The sequence below is a fragment of the Lontra canadensis genome, unplaced genomic scaffold (assembly GCF_010015895.1).
Source record: "Lontra canadensis isolate GAN:19392208 unplaced genomic scaffold, GSC_riverotter_1.0 scaffold25, whole genome shotgun sequence".
Taxonomy (NCBI): domain Eukaryota; kingdom Metazoa; phylum Chordata; class Mammalia; order Carnivora; family Mustelidae; genus Lontra; species Lontra canadensis.
Genome location: NW_022631019.1, coordinates 1318742 through 1337878, shown reverse-complemented (window position 1 = coordinate 1337878; position 19137 = coordinate 1318742). Strand labels below are relative to the sequence as shown.

At 61.7% G+C, this 19137-nt stretch overlaps 1 protein-coding gene across 1 annotated transcript in view; it reads left to right on the top strand.

Moving 5' to 3' along the window:
• The first annotated feature begins 6080 nt into the window (after positions 1 to 6080).
• TTC34 (tetratricopeptide repeat domain 34) overlaps positions 6081 to 19137 on the top strand; it is a 15842-nt gene continuing 2785 nt past the window's right edge. Inside the window, exons 1-8 of the mRNA XM_032863207.1 lie at positions 6081 to 6140; positions 6861 to 7686; positions 10561 to 11419; positions 12780 to 13005; positions 14306 to 14510; positions 15700 to 15866; positions 16643 to 16913; positions 17695 to 17909. Coding sequence (XP_032719098.1) covers positions 6906 to 7686; positions 10561 to 11419; positions 12780 to 13005; positions 14306 to 14510; positions 15700 to 15866; positions 16643 to 16913; positions 17695 to 17909 — 2724 coding nt within the window. The 5' untranslated portion in view covers positions 6081 to 6140; positions 6861 to 6905. The remainder of the gene's footprint in view (positions 6141 to 6860; positions 7687 to 10560; positions 11420 to 12779; positions 13006 to 14305; positions 14511 to 15699; positions 15867 to 16642; positions 16914 to 17694; positions 17910 to 19137) is intronic.

Sequence of the window (19137 nt, the reverse complement as noted above, 5' to 3'; positions counted from 1 at the left end):
GATTCTAAAATTCATATGGAAAAGAAAACCTGAAAGACAGGCCAACTCTGGTCCAGCAGGTCATGCGACCATGAGCTAACAACGGTTTCTTCAGCTCGTAATGGTTGGAAACTATCAAAAGACTAGAATTTTGTGACACGTGGAAATGATGAGATGTAACTGTCAGTGGCCATATATAAAGCTTTATTGGCACACAGCCACGCCCACTGATTCCCTCTCCTTGGTGTTGAGCCCGTGGGACAGAGCCAGGCTGGCCGACAATGTGAGTTCTTACTCTTGGGGTTCCCCCTTGCTTTGGACCAGCACACGACCAGACTTCGCCCGCTCCCCGGGGCTTGCTGGGTCCTGCTGTGCGCTGGGCTCCTCCCGGCACCGGGAAGATGGTGGTCAAGGAGATGTATCCCTTCCCTGGTGAGCTGACAATCCAGAAGGGGGTCAGACAGGAAAGTGCATGACCGGGTGGGCTTGGGATGGGTGGCCAGAGAGCCCCTCTGAAGGGCAGACTCCAGACACAGAGCTGAGTTCACTTGCCAGGCACGCCAGTCCTGGAGGGAAGGCACTTCGGGAGGTGGGAGGGGCAGATGCCAAGCCCCCCGGGACAGAAAACCCCTGGAGTCCAGTGCAGTCTAGAGGGGACCCAGGGCTCAGCAGACAGCATGTTGCCGCCTCCCAGGGCCATTCTGCAGGAGCGGGGAGGGGTAAGGTGGGAGAAGCTAGCACCGGGCATGGCACAAGACAGGCGACAGGCGCTGGATGAATGTCCCTTCTTGTGAGCAGCGAGGCGGTCTGGGGGCGGGGCAGGCGCAGGCCCAGAGGGTCCAGGGCGGGGCAGGTGCTGGCACCAATGCTCTGCGTGGCGGTGACAGGCTCCTTGACCCGCCGTCAGTCGGGCTCCTGTGGCCTTCCTCTGCACTGGCCTCGTCCCTGGAGCCTGCCCTCAGCCTGCACGGTGCCGAGGCCCGAGCAAGACCCCCTGTCCCCGCTGTCTCCTCTCACTCATCGCCTGCCCCATGAGCGCCCCAGCCCTGTCCCTTGCTATCTGCCAGCCTCGTCCGGGCTGTGCACACACCTGCCGGGATCTCTCTCCCCCTCCACAGGAGTCCGGAATAAAGGCTTCCTCGCCGTGTTAACAGTGCGGAATGCTTTTGCTCTAACAGTGACCCGGATCTCGCCCAGCCAGGCCAGACTTGCTCCTCCTGTCCATCCCGAGACCACTGTCGGAGCGGGAGGGGGAGGCTCTCTCCCCAGACGGCACTGGGTGGCCTGAGTCTTCAGCCTCATGGGGGGATGGCTCTCTGGGCACACCGCCCATCTGCCGCACGGCATGAAGGCACACGGCGACCCCTACTAGCGCCCTGCTGGCCGACGTCGCCCAGGCCACGGAGGCCGCTGCTTGGCGGGCACCCCTGACCCAGGAGGGGCAGCTCCGCCTGACTCATTAATCTGACGCTGGCTCACGTGTCAAAGTGCACGCGATTTCTTGTAAAAATGATCTGGCTGCTAATTAGGCTGTTTATAACTTGTTCCCTGGTCACTAATGATAATTAACATGCAAATTAGCTCGGGGAGGGGAGGCTCTCAGGCCCCAGTTCATTACCCCGTTAATTACTGTTTGCATACTTAAACATCACAGATATAAATGGCAGCATTTAGTGTAATGGGCAGGATGATAATTATACCAACGACATTTCGAAAAGTCATTTCACTGTGTTATTTTTCTGTGTGATTAATGATTCTGTGCCTGGTTGATAAACTTCGTTTGTTCAAACCAACACAGGCTCTGCACACAAACCAGCCGGCAGGCCCATTCATCTCCGCGCTCCTCCCTGTTGGCTCCAAAGTTTCAGAGGAAGGGAGAGGCAAAGGAGAAAGTTGGGCTGCTTTGGGGAAAGAAACTTTCCAAACTTCTCCTTCCCTCCCTCTACCTTCCTCCCCTCCTTCCTTCCTCCTCTCCCTGTCAAGTTCCCTCTGGACAATGGCAACCCAACCCAACCCTGCTCTCCTGGAGCCAACATCCCAAAGAAAAAAGCCAACAACAGACAGGTGCGTGACACCGAGTAGTGAAGCAGATGAAGAGGCAGAGAAAACCGGGGAGCCGTTTTCGATGAGGGGGTCAGTGAAGGTCTCTCTAAGGAGGGACCAGTGAGCTCAAACCTGAAGGAAGTGAGGGAGGAAGGGTAGGGGAAGAGGGGCCGGCTGTGCAAAGGCCCTGGGGCAGGAACAGGCTTGTGGAGGAACGGGTGGGGTTGGGTACAGCAAGGGGGCCAGGATGGCTGGGCTGAGGGATGGGGCAGAAGCTGTTCATTTATGGACACCCCAGCAGTGTCCGTGAGAACATCTGAGGAAGAACCATTTCCACTGGCATATCTCAAATGTGCTCCTCCCTAAACCAAAGCTTCCCGCACAATAGCACCCCCAATGCAGGGGTGGCCCTGGGCAAGCCACCACATCTGCACCTGAGATTAAAGCAACCTAGGGCGACAGGTGGGCAGATGGGTGACAGGAATGGCAGGGGCGCTCCTCCCCTACCCCGCCCCGTTGCATTATTGATCAGGAGATCCAATAGGAGCCAGCCCAGTGACAGGTGTGGCGCCTGCCTGCCAGGCTGAGGGAGGGGTCCAGGCCTGTGGGTGGTCCGCAGCGAGGAGGAAGGGCCCTGAGAGGAGGGGGTCTCCCCACACAGCCTCCAGGCTCCAGAGGACGGCACGACGCCATCAAGTCCTGCCTGTCTGGCCATAGGGACAAGAGGCTGATATTTCACCTGGTGACAACCAGGTCCCGAGCCACCTCCGTCCCGGATCCCTGCCACTGTCTGGCTCCTGCTGCCACAGGTGAGCCTCTCGGAGTGAGGGAGGGGATCCTCAGAGTCCCAAGGGTGTCCCAGGCCCGGCAGCCAGGGGGCTCTGGGTGGGCTCCCACACCCTGGGGGTGACAGGATGGTGGGTGGATGCTGATCCCAGAGAAGTGACCAGAGCCTCGAATGGCTGCCCAGCCAGGAGGCACCCTGGACAGAGCCCACAGTCACCTTTTGGGGGCATTAGGTATCGTCACAGGCTGTTGCTAAGGGATTTCCCTCTCTAATTGGGGTTGGCTGAGACAGAATGTGTCTGCCTTCCTGCTGGGCACCTGGGGGAGGGGTAAGGGGTCAGGCAGCCCCAGGGAACCCCAGGGAGACAGTGCCATCACTGAGTGGATGCTTGGGCCTGGCCGTGTTGGCCTCCCCACCCTCATGTGCCAGGAGAGCAAGGCCTAGCCAGCTTGCCTCCAGGATCATGCCAAGGGTCATGCCAAGGGTCCCCACCTGGGACCCCTGTGCTGGGCTCTGGCTGTGGTGGCAGCTCCTGGGCACCTGGGAAGCCCAGACTTCTCTCCTCACTGGGAGGGAGCAGCCTTCCAAGGCCACAGCAGGGTCTGCAGCCAGGGCCGCAGGCGTGAGGCCGGAGGACAGGGCATGGTCCCCACTTTCTGCACTGGGACCTCCCCTGGGGGAGCACTTGGGTCTCTGGAGGGCAGGGGATGGGCAAGCGTGAGTAAAGCACACCTTTTACAAAGAGGACTCCGAGCCTCGGGGCCTTTGTGGCCCAGAAAACATCCTGGGCAAAAGGTTTGCGAAGTTTCCTAATGAATTCGCCGCCTGCCGGAGCTGGGAAAACAGACAGTGGGGGCCGAATGGGAGACCTCGTGGCCGCGCCGCCCACAGACAGGGCGCAGGGACGCCCCACCAATGCCGCCTCCCACGAGGCGAAGGTCATAACACTGTAGGGTCAACGCCAAGGCTGAAGCCGACAGTCCACAGCCCTAAACTCCTTCTGTTTCCAACTTCCCTGTCGTCCTTTGGCTCAAACCCAAGAAAATTCCGGTAAGGCCTCAGAGCTTCCTTCCCAGCTGGTGGGGCTCCCGCCCAGGATTGGGCGTGACTGCGACGACATCCAGAGCAGGACCCTGTGCTCCTGCTGGGGCCACGACACGGGCGCTCAGGTCCCTTAGAGCTCCCACTCCATGGCTGTTTCGGGCTGCACAAGGAGTCCCGCAGGGGCACGCCTGTCCCTCCCTAAACCCAGCCAGGTCTGACAGCATAAACCAGAGCCACCTCTGGGGCGGGAGGAACGGCCCCCAGGGGCCCGGGCTTCACATGCAGCGGTTGTGGGTTATACCACAGGGAGACCCTATTTCCCCTAAAGCTGTGGATGAGACATGGACTCCCCCGCCAAAGACCACCTGTGCTGTCCCGTCAAGGTCTGCTGGGCACAGCAGCGCGAAGGCACCATTCAGCACCACCGCCACCTGATACGGCTCAGAAACGGCAAGAAACCCTTTGTAAAGGAAGTCTGCTTCCTTTTGAATTGGGATCACACCAAGGCCTCAGCAACACACGTCTGTGTACATGAGACCTACTCGTGGTCCTGCATCCTGAAACGTCCACCCTGTGCAGGAAGCAGGCACCCTGGGGTTACCTGCGTCTGCCTGTGCTGTGCTCAGGTGGGGCCCGGGGTCACAGGTGGTGACCCACTGAGAGCACCAGCCCATCTGGCCTGCGCTGCGGGTCTGTGGGCACCGAGTGCAGGGCACAGAGGTGGGGGGGCCCATCAGGGCTAATGTGATGCGAATGTCAGGCAGCCCTCCCTCCTGCATGCCCTGGGCCTCCCTACAGCCCCGTGGGGCAGCCCTGCTCCATTATGGCTTTTGCCTAATTAGGGTTTTTAAGTGAAAGTCATCAGTGAAAGTAATCAGAACCATAAGGAGCTCTTAATAAACTGTCACCACCACGTTCACCTCTCGGGTGTTGTGCCCTTGTGAAAGTCAGGGAGCCCGGGCCTGCCCCCTGCACACCTGGATCCCAGACTCTGCCTCTGTGCCTGGTGCCCCCCAGTGGGCCAACTGGCCACAGTCCGCGTCCCAGGAGACCTGGACCCTGGGAAGGACATTGGAGATGCAGCGGCCCTTACTGCTGGAGCCCCCCCACTTGTCTCACGGCACCCGTGTTGCCCCCACTCTGCCACCAGCCACTCCCCCCGTTTCCCCGAGCCCTGCGGAGGGATGAGGGCTTACTGGGCATCTGGGCGCCTTGGCAGCTTGAACTGGAAGGGGCACTCCCCCAAGGCAAGACCATCTCTCCAGGGACATGCATCGACCTTGCCCAGCCTCCCCCACTCCCACTTGCTGCGCCTGCGAGGCTCAGCATCTCAGCCCTAAGGGCAAAGCCCCTGCCCGCTGAGGCCTCCGGCCGCCTTTGCTTCTCGCTGCTGCTGCTTTGGTGGGGGTGGCAGGAGATGGGGGGGTTTCCAAAACAGTCACCAGACTCTGCACCCTTCCTTGGCTACAGTGAGGGTGACCCCCAGCCAGCAGTCTCAAGTCACAGCCCCTCAGAGCCACCTTCTGGGCCGTGTCCCAAGGAGGGCCGGCCTCTGCTCCACACAGGTCGCCTGGGCCGGAGCGAGCAAGTCAGCAGGAAGAGGCTTGACGTGTGGAAACGTCCCCCTGCCGGGGTGTGGGCAGGAGCCCGTGTGGGGAGGAGACCCACGGAGGGGGGTGGTCAGAGAGACCCACAGGAGCCTGGGCGGAGGGGTGGCCCGGGGCGGCCAGTTTCCCCGGAAGCAACCGACAAGTTGCACAGTAAGAGGGCTGTCGAGGAAGGGCCCCGAGAAGGCAGAGCTCAGGAAGGGCCGGGCCCAGGGGCTGCTCCCCCGCGGAGCTCCCTCCTCATCGGTGCGGGTGCGGAGAGGATGCGGTGAGGGCTGGGCTCGGCCGGGAGCGGCCCCGAGACCCCCACAAACTCGGGGCCTCTCTCCCTTGCAGCTCCGCCTTCTTCCTCCCCGACCCTTCCCCAGCTAGGGCCTGCGGGAGGTGGGGCGGGGTCTGGACGGGGCGGGGGCGGGGTCCGGGGCGGGGCTGGGGCGGAGTCCGGCCGGGGCGGGGTCCGGGGAGAGGGCGGGGACGGGGTGGGGACGGGGCGGGGACGGACGGCGCAGAGTCCGCACGCGGCGGGGCCGGGGCGGGGCGGGGGCGGGGCGGGGGCGGGGCGGGGGCGGAGCCCGGCGGGGTGTTGACGCTCTCCCGGGAAACAGACCCCCGGGCGGCGCCGCACCCACCGCCGCTCCCCACCGCCCGCCGCGCGCACCCCGCACGGCCTCGGAGCACAGGCGAGGGCGCGTGTCTGAGTGCACAGGCGTGAGTGTGTGGGGGCGTGTGTGCCTGCGTGCGTGTGCAGGCGTGGGCCGTCTCAGGGCGCCGGTGCGGGCGTGGGTCTCACGGGGCGTGCACTGGGCGGGGCTTGGGTGCCGGCACTTCGGGACCCTACAGAGACGGTCCCCGAGCGGGGCAGTTCATACTTCAGATCCGGTTTGGGGGAGGGGGAGGGGAGTGGCAGGGGCTGGTCCCCAGAACCAATCTCAGCGATCCCCTGGCCTGGGCCTACGAGGCTCCCCACCCCCAGCCAAGAGCCAGGCAAGGGCGCCGACGTCGCCGCAGCCCCGCGCTTCCCCCGGAACGGCGGGCGGTGGGAGGTGGGCAGAGGCCGGGCCCTGACTTTGCGCGGGTCTCTAGAGCCTCGGAGCTCGGAGAAGGAGGCATGTGTGACTTGGACAGGGGGCGGGTGGGTGGGGGCGTCCCACGTTCCCGTGGAGTCCTCTGCTGGCGGTGGTGTGGGGAGCAAGGGCCTGGACCCCCTGACCCCGCAGGCCACCCGGCTCCTCGCGTGGGCCGCCCAGCAGGGTAAGGGTCGCGTTCTGCAGAGGACCCTGGCCTGGCGGACCCTGGCAGATGCGCCAGCCCCACCCGGCTCTTCCCTCCAGGGCGCTCTGCACTGGTCTGGGGTCTCCGTGGGGAGAGGTGGGGACTAACCACGCCCCCCCCCGCCCCAGGTGCCCGCGAGGACGAGACATGGGCCCGTCAGGGGCGCAGCCGTAATGTCGGCGCGGGAGCTTGTGGCCTGCCTCTGCCGGGAAGGAGACCAGCGCCTGGCTCTGGGAGAGCCCCCCTTGGCCACCGCCTTCTACCTGGCGGCCTTCAGCTGCCACGCCCCCTCGGCGGTGCGGAGCGTCAGAACCGCCCTGGCTGAGGCCCGAGGGGCACCCGTGCTGGCCACCCTGGAGGCCTGGTGCCGCGGTGACAGCCAGATCCCCGCCATCCACTGGGACGGCATGGCGGTTGTCTCCCTGACCGGGACCCTGGCCTCCGCGTTCCTGGCCACCCTCTGCCCGGACCACCCCGCCGCGGTCCTGCACTCCCTGGCCAGTCTGCTGGCTCAGGGGCGCCACCAGGAGGTGGCTCAGCGCTGCAGCACCTTGCTGGATGCACGCTCCCAGCAAGCCCTGGAGCTCCAGCTGACCCGCGCCCTGGCCCGCGTGCTGTCCGGGGTGCAGGTGGACGCTGGCGTGGCAGACTATGTGCAGGCCTTTGCCTCCAGTGCAGACCGGACCGTGGCCTTCATTCGCACCCACCAGCAGCCCCATCTCCCCATGCTGATAAGCACCCTGCAGGACCATATCTCAGGGCGCCGGGAGGCTGAGGACAGCATCTGCCAGCAGGAGGCTGGCTGCCAGGGACTCTTGGCAGCCCTGGACCCCGAAGGCACCTGGAGCGATGCCCTGTCACCAGAAGCCCTGCTCCGCAGTGGCCGGTATGAGGAATGCCGGGTGGTGTGCAGCCGGGCCCTTGAGTCTGACCTGACAGGCAGCAGACTCCCAGGTAAGAGTGAGGCCAGGGTGAACTCCCTGGCACGCTCCCGTCGTGCCTTCACAGCATGCTTAAGTCCTGGTTATGGCAGGGTGGGGGGTTGTTCCTGGGCTGGGGACACCACAGTGACAAGATGGACAAGCCCTGTCCTTACAGAGCACCCAAGAAAAGGAATAAACAAAATATGTGCTTTGAAAAGTGGACCCTGCCAGGCGCTGCTCTAGCTGGGTGGTCAGGGAAGACTTCTTGGAGGAGGTGTCACTTGAGTTAAGGCTAAATGATTCCCAGCAGCAGAAACAGAACACAGGGTGCTGACGAGAGACAGAAGATGCAGGTGCTTGCAAGAGGCTGAGGCAACGCGATGCCACGTGCATGACGAGAGGACAGACGGTGTCTGTTTTCTGTGCACATGGGGTTTGCTGGTGACCCCAGTGTTTGTGTGTTGGGGAAGCAGGGATCAGACAGAGAGAACTGAAAAGTGAGTGGGCAAATTTCTTTCTGGAAATAAGCTAGATCAGAAGGCCGAAGTCCTCCTACTATAAAAGGTACAAACAGGCTCAGCAGAGTCACCAAGAATCCTGAGCTCATGAGAAAGTAGGGTACCCTCTATGCCCAAAGCATAAACGTGCAGTGTCCTGTGAGCGGGGATACTGAGGCTAGGGCATCAGCAACTCCCAGGGGGGAGGGGCCTTCCACCAGAACGACGGGCAGAGACCCCCATGGAGACCGGAACTCCCAAGGCTACAACCTCAGGGAGCCAGTGTGCTGGGTAAGCCCTACCCGCCCCGCCCCCCGACTCCAGGAAGCTTGTCTGGGCTGCCTTGGCTCCACAGCGGACAGGCCCACCCTCCCTAAGAGTCGCTGCATTAATTAGACCTAAGTCACTTATGTCACAGGGAGTCACCTTATCGCCACCATCAGCACAAACGTGGCTCACAGCATGAATAAGTAAAGGCCTCTAACCGACTTTTTACAAACACAATTTCCTGTAACAAGTGTATTCTAATCCCAAGGTTACTAATAAGGGTCCTTGAAAACACGGAAGAAACCCCGTGTATTTGAGAAAGTGCTCTGCCCTTCTCCGCAAGCAGACATTCAGGGACACTCTGTATGAAGACAAGAATAAGTACAATTTTAACTCGCATCTCCCATGGGTAAGCGTCCAGGCACCATGGCTCTCTCGGCGCCCGGGACAGCCATATCTCCTTCATTCAAGGTGCTTCATTAAGAGCTACTGCCTTAGGTGGAAATCATGGCCCTGGTCGTTTTAGGATCCTTCCAGCAAGGGGGCAAACTGGCTTGGCCTCCAGACATGCTGGGATCAATGAAATAGTGGGGTAGGCGTGATGCCGTGTGATCCTGAATTAAAAATTGTGACAGATATGGGAGGACACAAAATGTTATCCCATTGTTCCACTGTTGTTTTAATTTTAATTTTCCTGATTACTAGTGAGGCCAAGTTATTAAATTAAATTAATTTAATTTTAAAAATTTTTCCAATCTGGTGGGTTGGAAAGTGGTATCTCATTGTTTTAATTTGCATTCGCATCATTACTATGATGCTGAACATTTGTCACATTTCTTTGCCATCTTTATTTTCTCTTATGGGAAATGCTTTTGCCAATTCTCCTATTGGATTTTTTTTTATTGATATGTAGGAATTCTTCAAATGCTCTGGGTATTAATCTTTTGCCCATTGTATATTTTGCATATATTTTCTACGTATTTGCTCTACCAGTTGTCACAAAGCTATACTACCCAATGCAGAAGGCTGCTGACTTAAGGGATTGATAGGAAGACCAATAAAACAAATTAGAAAGGCCGGAAACAGATCCATAGGCATCCAGAACTTAATATGTGAGAGAGAGCATCACAGATCTGTAGCGAAAGTAAAGGACCATTATTCAGTGGATGGTGCTGATTCTGGGAGAAAAAAATTAATTCCAAGTGGATTGTGTGATAGTTAAGTTTTATAGTTTCTAAAGAAAATATGAGAGAATCTCACTGAGATTTCTACGGACAGCTGGACTTCTTAAGATACAAAAAGTGGAAAGAGTAAAGGGAAATTTGTAGTATTTGATGAAATTAAACTTTTTAGACTTCCATTTCGCCCATAACCAGAGAAAGCCCCCATCCTCACAAGCACACTCAGACAGCAAATAGGAGGAGGTGGGGTGGCACTGTTGCTGATGGGAACCTCCCTGAGTAAAAACCCCCGGGGCCCTGTTCCAAGCACTAGATGAGCATTAATCCATTTCATCCTCATGGCCATGTGAGTGCAGACCATTTTAAACCGCATTATAAAACAGAAAAGGAAACTGAGGCACAGTGAGATCCGGTAACCGGCCCAAGCCCCAGTTGTGCAAGCAGCAGTGGGTGTGCCTTTCCCGCGTTCCCGTACCTGAGGGCATTCCCTGTTTCAGAGGGTAGCGTTGGGCCCCAACTTTGCCCCAAGAACCCCAGAAGCAAAGATGCTGGAGTAGCAACCAGCCCCTCCCAAGGTCACAGGGTCAGAACCTCTGCACTGACCTGGGGGCACTGATCCCAGGAGAGGAAACTCACTCCGCAAATCCATCATTAAAGAGTAAGGAGGTTTCATAACTAAATTTCCTTGCTGGCCAATCGGTGAGGTTGACTTTAAACCCATGGGACATAACACTGTTGGGTAGGTATGTGTACCATACCCACCCAGCTGTCCCTCCTGATTCTGCTCTGTCACTGAAGGTCTAGCATCATGATGCAATGTCCTGGGCTACTGGGACACTCTAGGAAGATGCCCTGAGATGCTTCAGAGGGTCCAAAGCGCTGGACCGTCAGCAGCTGCAGGTGGCACCAGGGAGGATGTGGGCCTAGAGGCAGGACCAGAGCCTCTGTTTCTCTCCCCAGGTGAGCGTCGGGCTGCTCTGCTGGTCACCCGCGCAGCTGCGGCCTTATTTCTGGACAGTGGGGCCCGGAACCTGCTTCGGGACCTGCACGAGGCCTTCCACCAGAGCCCGTCAGAGGCGCAGAAGCAGTTTGAGGCAGTGCTCTCCGCAGGGGACCGGGAGCGCGTGCGGGCCCAGGCACAGGAAGCAGCGGACACGGGCTTCGCCCACTTCCAGGAGGCCGTGAGGAGCCGCGCTGAGCTCCGCGAAAACTCGGGCCGCGAGCTGCTGGCCCCAGTGACCCGCGCACTCCGTGTCCTGCTGCGCGTTTCACCGCCCGGGGTGCGCCCGGCACTGGGCACTCGCTTGGCCGAGTGCCTGCTGCTGGCTGGGGACGCAGCGAGCGGCCGGGCGCTGTGCGAGCGCTTGCTGAGGCCTGCGCGTCCTGGGCACCGCGTGGACTACCGCGTCGGGGCCCACACCAGCGACCGCGCGCCCATTTTGGTGCTGCGCGGCTTTTGCGCGCTGCACGCCAGCGACGCAGGGCGCGCCCGGGAGGACTTCCAGGAGGTGGTGGAGCACGGGCCGCCTCACCTGGACAGCTGCGTGCGAGCTCTGTGTGGCCGGGGGCTGCTGAGGGTGCTGGAGGGTAGCGCGTTCCTGGGAGCGCTGGACTATGTCACCGCCTGCCGGCTGCAGCCCGAGGAGGCACTGCTCATCGCCAAGGCCTATGTCCCCTGGAACCAGAGGGGCCTCCTGCTGACCGTGCTGCGAGAGGAGGGCCGCAGGATGCTGCAGCGGAGGCGGGACCTGGGACTCAAGGGCGCACCGGGCTGCCGGAGTGAGGCGGTGGAGATGGACAGCCCCGAGGCGCAGGAAGGGTAAAAACTAGCCCCATGCACCCCTGGGGCCACTGCTTCATTCTGGTCTCCCGTGAGGTAGCTAGGGGTGCGTGTCTTCCTTTTTTACAGATAAGTAAACTGAGGCAGGAAACAGCTGGGATATTTCCCTGAATCATGGACAGCAGGTTTAGCACTGAAGCCTGCTTCTTAGGACTCTCAGTCACAAACAATATGATGCTTTGTGGGCCTAATTATCATAGAAAATTAAGAACTTAAAAAGGAATGAAAAAATACAACCTCCCCGTCGCCCCATAGGTAACATTCCCTTCTGGTTGTTTCTCTCTGCACATGGGAGCTAAAATGAGTGTGAGCTCTATGGGCAATGTATGGCCCACTTTTTTCACTCAGTAGATCACAAACATTTCCTTTGCCTCTGGATTCCTCCTCGGGCAGCACAATCTATAGCCTGCTTAGCGAATCTGCCATCGTTCCTTGTCCATTCCGAGAGCCTTGCCCTCTGTTAGAGCAGGAACGCCTCCACGATGTTCTGTCCTGAGTGTGGACACAGAGGTGGGGTTTCCGGGTCATGGAGCACAGGCCTCTGTTAGGTCCTTGACTTCCTGACATGTCCGTACGCCTGTCTAGCCACACGCCGAACCCTGATGTTCACTGGAATTTCTCTCGCAGCCTGATGGGTGCCCCTGTTTGGATTTGCATTTCTCTGGCTGCCAAGAGGTGACAGGAAGGTGTTTTAGCAAAGTTCAAAGCACTGAACGGGGCGGGGGGGGGGTGCGTGTTTGACGTCAGCTCCCCACCCTGCGTGCACGCGCGCGCGCGCACACACACACACACACACACTTCCTCTGCCTGCAGGTCGATTCAAATTGCTTTGATGTGCTGGTGAGGAGGATTTCGTGTGCGAGATGGGTTCCTTTCTACTTTTGCCTTCGGGAATTGTCATTCCTGGAGGCTCCAGTCCCTCTCCCAGTGGGAGCTCGTTCGCACTCCCAGCGCACCGGGAGCATCCAAGTGAGGCCAGTGTGTTCTCTAACTCCACCTACAACACACCCCTGAACCCTGCAAGGCCAACACTCTTGTCCCATTTCTACAGAAAGGGAAACCGAGGCAGGGTTGGCCACCTCCAACTGCAAAATGGTTGCCACACGGGTTGGTGGGAGGATGCGGTGGGAAGCGAGGGCCAAGGGATCAATGTCAGAGAAGGCAGCTGTGGCTTCTGGAGACGGCATGTGCGAGGGTCCTTCCAGCAGACCCCAGGGCTCTGTGGCTGGATGGGAAGGAGCTGCCCGGACCAGGTGCCTAGGGGTAGAACCTTCCTGGGCCGCTGAAAGGGGTGCAGACAGGGGCCAGGCTGGTTATCCCTCAGCTACTCTCTCCACAGGGATGCCCACGGTGTATACCAGCTGGCCATGCTCCTGATGGAACTGGACCGGGAAGATGAGGCTTCAGGCCTCCTGGCAGCTGATGCCCTGTACCGCCTGGGCCGTCTGGAGGACACCCACAAGGCCCTGCTGCTGGCCCTCTCCCGGAGGCCCCAGGCGGCCCCTGTGCTCGTGCGACTGGCCCTGCTGCAGCTGCGGAGGGGCTTCCTCTATGACGCAAACCAGGTGAGGAGACCAGGGGTCCGGGGGTGGGGGGCGGTGCAGCATGGCAGGTGATGGGCCACAGCCCTGTGGAGGGCACAGGCCTCTGGGCCCCTCACTCTGCACCCCACAGCCTGGACTTTGGAGCAGGTCAATCATGTCCCAGCCCCAGGCTCTGCCACCTCCAGCAAGGCCCCCCTCACTTCCCTGACCCTCAGTCTCTTCGTCTGTGCCCTGCCCTTGTGGGCTGTCCTGAACTAGCTGGAGCAGGTACCCCAGGCCCCAGCAGGTCTCCAGCACACAGTAATTCCTTCATATTTGCTTTCAATATGTTATGAAGGAAAAGGGCCAAAAGTCAGGTGTGGACTGAGCTCCGTCCCAAATCTCTCAGTAAACTAGGCTTGGAGGGGACCCTGCCCAGGGAGGGCGGCTGGCAAAGGGGTCCCCCGGTCCTCAGGTCCTGCTTGCCTCACCTCTCTCCAAGACCACTCTGCTCCCAGGAAAAGCAGAACTTCAACCGGATGTTAGGAGACCATCCGGTTGGAACTCGGGTCAGAAGGTTATGTTCCAGGGGAAGATGTCGGGCTTTGGGGCCTGTCGGCTTCTTCTGCTGTGCTCGGATTTGGGTTCCCGGTCTCCCTGCGCAAGGCCGCGCAGGTGGGAGAGGGGAGGATGCCCGGAACCGGCCGGTCTTTCTGCTCTGGGACCCGTGTCTTCAACGAGGGGCCAGCAGGGGCAGCATCGGGTCCTTGTGGGACCGAGCCGCTCGGAGAGCCGAGGGTGTGTGCCCCCCCCAGTCTCGCTCCACCCAGACCAGCCCCTGGTCCCAGCGCATTTGCTCCTCGCGCGGTGCCCTCGATCTCCCTATAATTTGAAAGCCCTCTTTCCCCGCGCTTCTCGTTGGATCTGCAGTGTGCAGGCAGGCGAAGCGAGATCTCCACCTCCATGCCACGGAGGAGGTCCTCCGGCTCGGGGACACTGGGATCCCCCACCCCAGGCCACCCCCAGCCCAGACGAGCTGCCCAGCTGCCCGACGCAAGCTCGTACCTCCCGCCCTCAGCCTTCCGCGGGCTCAGCGCCCGCGACGCGCAGTCCCTGTCCCAGAGCACGCCGCCCCGAGCGCCGCCCCCGAGCACCGCCCCGAGCACCGTCCCCGAGCGCCGCCCCGAGCACCGCCCATGAGCCCCGCCCCCGAGCCCCGCCCCCGGACGCCCAGCTCGTGGGCCACGCCCCGTGAGCTACTAACCCTCAAGGGGGAATGAGGGTGGGATGGTCTGGGGGTCCTGCACAGGGAGGAACCGGGTGACTGCCCTGCCCCTTGCAGCTGGTGAAGAAGGTGGTCCAGTCCGGGGACACGGCGTGCCTCCAGCCCACCTTGGACGTGTTCCGCCACGAGGACCGGCAGCTGCTGCGGGGCCACTGCCACGCTCGGGCCCTGGCCATCCTGCGGGCGAGGCCCAGTGGGGCCGAGGGCACAGCCCACACCAGGGAGGCCATCGCCTACCTCTCTCTGGCCATCTTCGCTGCAGGTAGGAGCTGCCCGCCCGCCTCCGGGGTTCCCACCCTGTGCCAGGTTCCTAGGGGCAAGAGAAGCCATGCAGGGCTCAAGCCCACTCTGGGTTCACGGGAGTGTGCCTGCGCTGGGGCCCCTCGCGGAGTACGCCTTGCCCCGAGCGAGGCCCTCGCTGTCCAGGTGAGCATGCTAAAGCGTGGGAGAGGGGCCAGACCAGCTGGGACCTGAACTGGGATCCTCCTGGCACCCTGGCCTGCCATCCCACAGCCCCTGGGCCCTGTGGGTAGGAGGGCCACACTTGACTGAGGCCTCTCCTAGCTTGGCCGCCTCCACCCAGGAGAGGCCGTGGTTCCCCTAAACCCTTTCTGGAAATAGTGGGGTGTCTCTGCATGGTGTCCCCATGTGCCCAGCAGACCCCCCCCAGCACCATCCTGGGTGACAGAGCCTCTTGGAGTTGGGCCTTCTTAGCATGGGGTCATAGGGCACCCAGCTGGAGGGAAGGGACTTTCCCAAGGACGCACCCCGATTTCCTGGGGTACGTGGAGATTCAGAGTGCGGGCTTCAGATGGAGACAGCAGGCGGACTCCTGGCTCTCCACTTACTGAGCAGCTCCTCGCTCGCCTTTCTCAAAGCGGGTGACAGAGACGCCGGCAAGGGGTGGGAGTGAGGATCCCGTGAGCTAGTTCACGGACAACGCAGGGCTCGTGCCTGGGGCGGAGCTCATGCCTGCACACATTAGTGGGGAGGCGAGCACGACCCAGAGTGTGCGCTGTCCTGTCCGTCACCGGACAGACACCGGAGGGAGCGGGGTGGCGCTGTCCTTGGGGAGGGGCCTCTGTGCCCAGCATTCAGAGGGCTCCTCCCGGCCCACCTGGAAACTTCCCACCTTCAGGTGTTCCCTGTCCAGCCCCAAGGAACCGCCCCTCCCGGCCCCTCCTCCGGCCTCACCTCAGATGTCGCTGCAGCGGCCCCTCCTCTTGGGACGCCTCTCTGACTGCCCACCAGCCTAGATGCCACCCTCACGGTTGGACTCCCTGTTTCCCATGGCCAGTGCCCCCAGGCAAACCCCAGCTGCCCCCCAAGGCTGTGTCTTGGCTTGTCTGTGAGCGCCCTGAGGTGGCCTCGATGCTGAATGAGGGCGGATGCACCGCACCCACCCAGGCCCAGCAGCGGTCACGTCCCAGTGCCACACCCCTTTCCTCCAGGGGGTCAGGCAGTGGAGTCCCTGCTCACCCGTGCCCGCTGTTACGCGCTCCTGGGCCAGAAGAAGACGGCCATGTTCGACTTCAACTCCGCGCTGCGGGCTGAGCCCAAGAACGCACGGACGCTGTGCGGCCGGGCACTTCTGCACCTGGCCCTGGGCCAGCAGAAGGTACCGGGGCCGCCCGCCCACCTGGGATGGGCAAGGGGTTAGGGGAGGGACCAGCACGGCCTCCTTCCTTCTCAGCCGAAGCACAGAGAGCAGGGCCGGGCCGTCCTGAGTGTGGCACCCGTTAAAACCCTTTCTGCTCAGACCTTCCATGGAAGAGGCCCGCTGCTTCCCGGACTCGGCCCGGACTGTGCAAACCCTGGGGGCCACTAGACGCCCCCTCCCCCCACTTAAAATAACAAGACCTCGGCTGCCTTTTGGGTGCGACACCCAGAGCTCTCTGCACGGAGCCGGTGGACTCACGCGGTCGGCTTGCAGGGACAGGGGTGGGAGGGGACCCGCGCTGTCCGGCCCCAGGCAGGTGCTTTTCACCGAGCAGGCGACCACAGCTGCCCAGCTGCACAGGGGCCCTTCTCAGCCAAGAGCAAGGGCACAGGCAAGTGGCTGAAGCTGAGTGTCTGCCCTGAGGCCCTGCGCACAGAGGTGACCTGCCTGCCCGGTTTCTTAATGACGTAAGGGCCGGAGTGCGAGGGAGTGAGGACAAGCGGTCGCGGGAGCTGCTGAGGCGGGCGGCGTCTGCGGGCGCCGGCGGCCTCGTTTGTCCCGGCCCGTCGTGGGTTCTTTCTCAGTGAGAGCCCTTGGGTGTGGCCAATGCTCCCTCCCCACAGCTCCAGCACCCTGGCCGCACACAGCTCACCAGGCTGTGCCTCCTGTCGTGGAGGGCAAGAACTGGGCCATCTGCCTCTTCTGCCGCCCACCGTGCCCTCCTCCCCCCACAGGAGGCTGTGGACGACATCCTCTCAGCTCTGAAGCTCGACCCTGGGACGGTGGTCCCTGAGGTTCGCTCTCTGAAGCCAGAGGCCCAGGCCCTCATCACCCAGGGCCTCTGGTCCCGCTGCCGGGCCCTGCTGAGCCAGCCGCTGGACACCGGGGCCACCCTCAGCGACGAGGACGCCCGGGGCCTCCTAGCTGTGGGGGAAGCGCTGATCAAAATCGAAGCTGGACGGCTGAGCGGACACATCCTGCAGGCAGACGCGCTCACTGCCATGGGTATGCCCGGCCCGGGTGTGGGGAATGTGGGTGTCTGCCCCAGCCCCTCTCACCCTTGATTCTGTCCTGTAAAATGGGAGAGACACACCCTGGATTCCGTGCCCCCTGGTGTCCTTTCCATCCCAAGTGCTGGTCCCTGTGACCTGGTCCCGGTGTGGGGCCGGGGGTGCCAGTGTTTTGAGCTTTCGTCCACCTGTGTACTTTTGCTTGCAGGGAAGACAGATAAAGGAGCAACTTGGGGGTTCATAAAAGGACCCAGACGCTTGGGGCTTCTCATAAACTCATGCATTTACTCAACAGCCGTTTACAGAAGGCCTGTGGACACCAGGCCAGGTTGTAGGTGGGCTTGTGTCAAGCCCCCATGTGCCAAAACCCTGAGAAAATCCCAGTACTAATATGAAAGGGGAGGGCTCTGGGCAGCCTGCAGTTCCCTGACCTGTCCCCATCCCCTCCAAGCCTGCGGAGCGCCCCGGGCAAGGCCTACAACTGCCCAGCGGCCGAGTACATGTTCACGCAGGTGCTCAGGGCAGCCCCTCGTGGTGACCACAGTGAGCGTGGTCGGAGTCGTGCTGCTCAACCTGGGGTCATGCAGCTTAGGGACCCCCCCATGACGGGGTCAACAGGCAAGCTGGGACTGGCGTGGTGTCACCATGTCCATCTCCCTGAACCAACAAGGAGCAGTAGAGGCTCTGGCCGGCTTCCCGGCGCGGTGGCCAGTGTCCCACCTCTCCTGCTGCCTGCCCCAGCAGCCCCCTGACTGTCCTTCCCGGATCATGGACAGGCAGCTACGAGGAAGCTGGAGACTGCCTGCAGAACGCCCCACAGCCCACCCCGGGGTCGGAGGCGGCCCGCGCCCGGCGAGGCCTGCTCTGGCTCAAGAAGGGAGACGCGGCCGCCGCCGCGCGGGACCTGCAGTGCCTGGCCGAGACGGACGCCCAGGAACTCCGCTTCCTGCTGCAGCGCCTGGAGGCCTCAGAGCGGCGGAGCCTCAGCCAGGTGTGCTCCGCGCGCCCCGCCGTGCTCAGGGCTGCTCCGCCCTCCCTGATGCCCTGGTTTCAGTTGCGGGTCAGGGGGGACAAGCCAGTCTGGCCATCATAGAGCCCAGCAACCTCTTGGCTTCTTTGCAGGAGGCATCCCACAGGTGACAGGGCCTGGGAGACAGGGCGGACCCCTCCTCAGACCTGGCTGAGCCAGCCAGGGGCACCTGCCCTTGCAGGAAGCCCACGCCCACCCCCAGGTCGGGCAGAGAGAGGCACCCACCACCCCGCAGCGAGAGCACGGCAGGAAGGCAGTGGGCTGAGGGAGGCGTCAGGCCGGGCCGCTGCATCTGGCTGGTTTTCCGTACCACTGTCTATTCAACAACAACATGCTGGCCACCTCCCACCACCCACTGGGGAGCTGCTGCCCCAGCTCTCAGGGGAGACAGGGTGAGGGTGCCCTTCTGAGTGTCCTGGTATCGAGAAGACCCTAAATCAGGGCAGTAAGGAAACGAGGGGGCACTCGAGGCAAAACCATGAGGGACAGACAGGCCAAGGTGAAGGCCTGAGGGAGGAAGAGAGTTCAGAAAGTTCAAGAAACAGGCAGAACGTCGGTGCGGCTGGTGTGGATGGAGGAGGGGGTGGGATGGGGGACAGAGGCCTCTGGGCCCCATAGGACAGACCAGGAGGAGGAGGGGAGGAGGACAGGGGGCAGGAGCTCCAGCAGGTGGGGAGGAGAGGGGATTCCCCTGAAGTGGCTGCATTTCACCAGTGTGGAGGGGCGGGAAAGGACCAGCAGGAAGAGGCGGCCACCAGCACAAACCCACCTGGCAGGGGGGCGGCTCAGAATCAAACCCCCTGTGGTGTTGGGCAGGCCCCCTACCTCCTCCCGCTAGCATGTGCCCAGGACTCTAGGGGGTTCTCTGGGGACCCCCCGCAGAACAGAAACCACACTGGTGTTCCAGCCACGGAGCTTAATAGAGCAGGTGGCTGCACAGGCCTTGGGGACAGAAAGAGCCAAGACAGCCCTGGGTAATGCAGGGGGAACGGCTGCCACCAAGGGGAATGAATGGGTCATCAGGACCTGGTGCTCAGAGGAGCAGAGCCCTGTGGAGGGGACTGGCTGGGGTCTCAGCACGGAGACTGGATGGTCTGGTTCCCAGGACCACTTCGGTAGAGTCTCTGAGCCCTTATGAGGGGGCGGGGCGGGGGTCCGAGACAGGAGGAGGGGTGCGGGGCGGGGGTCC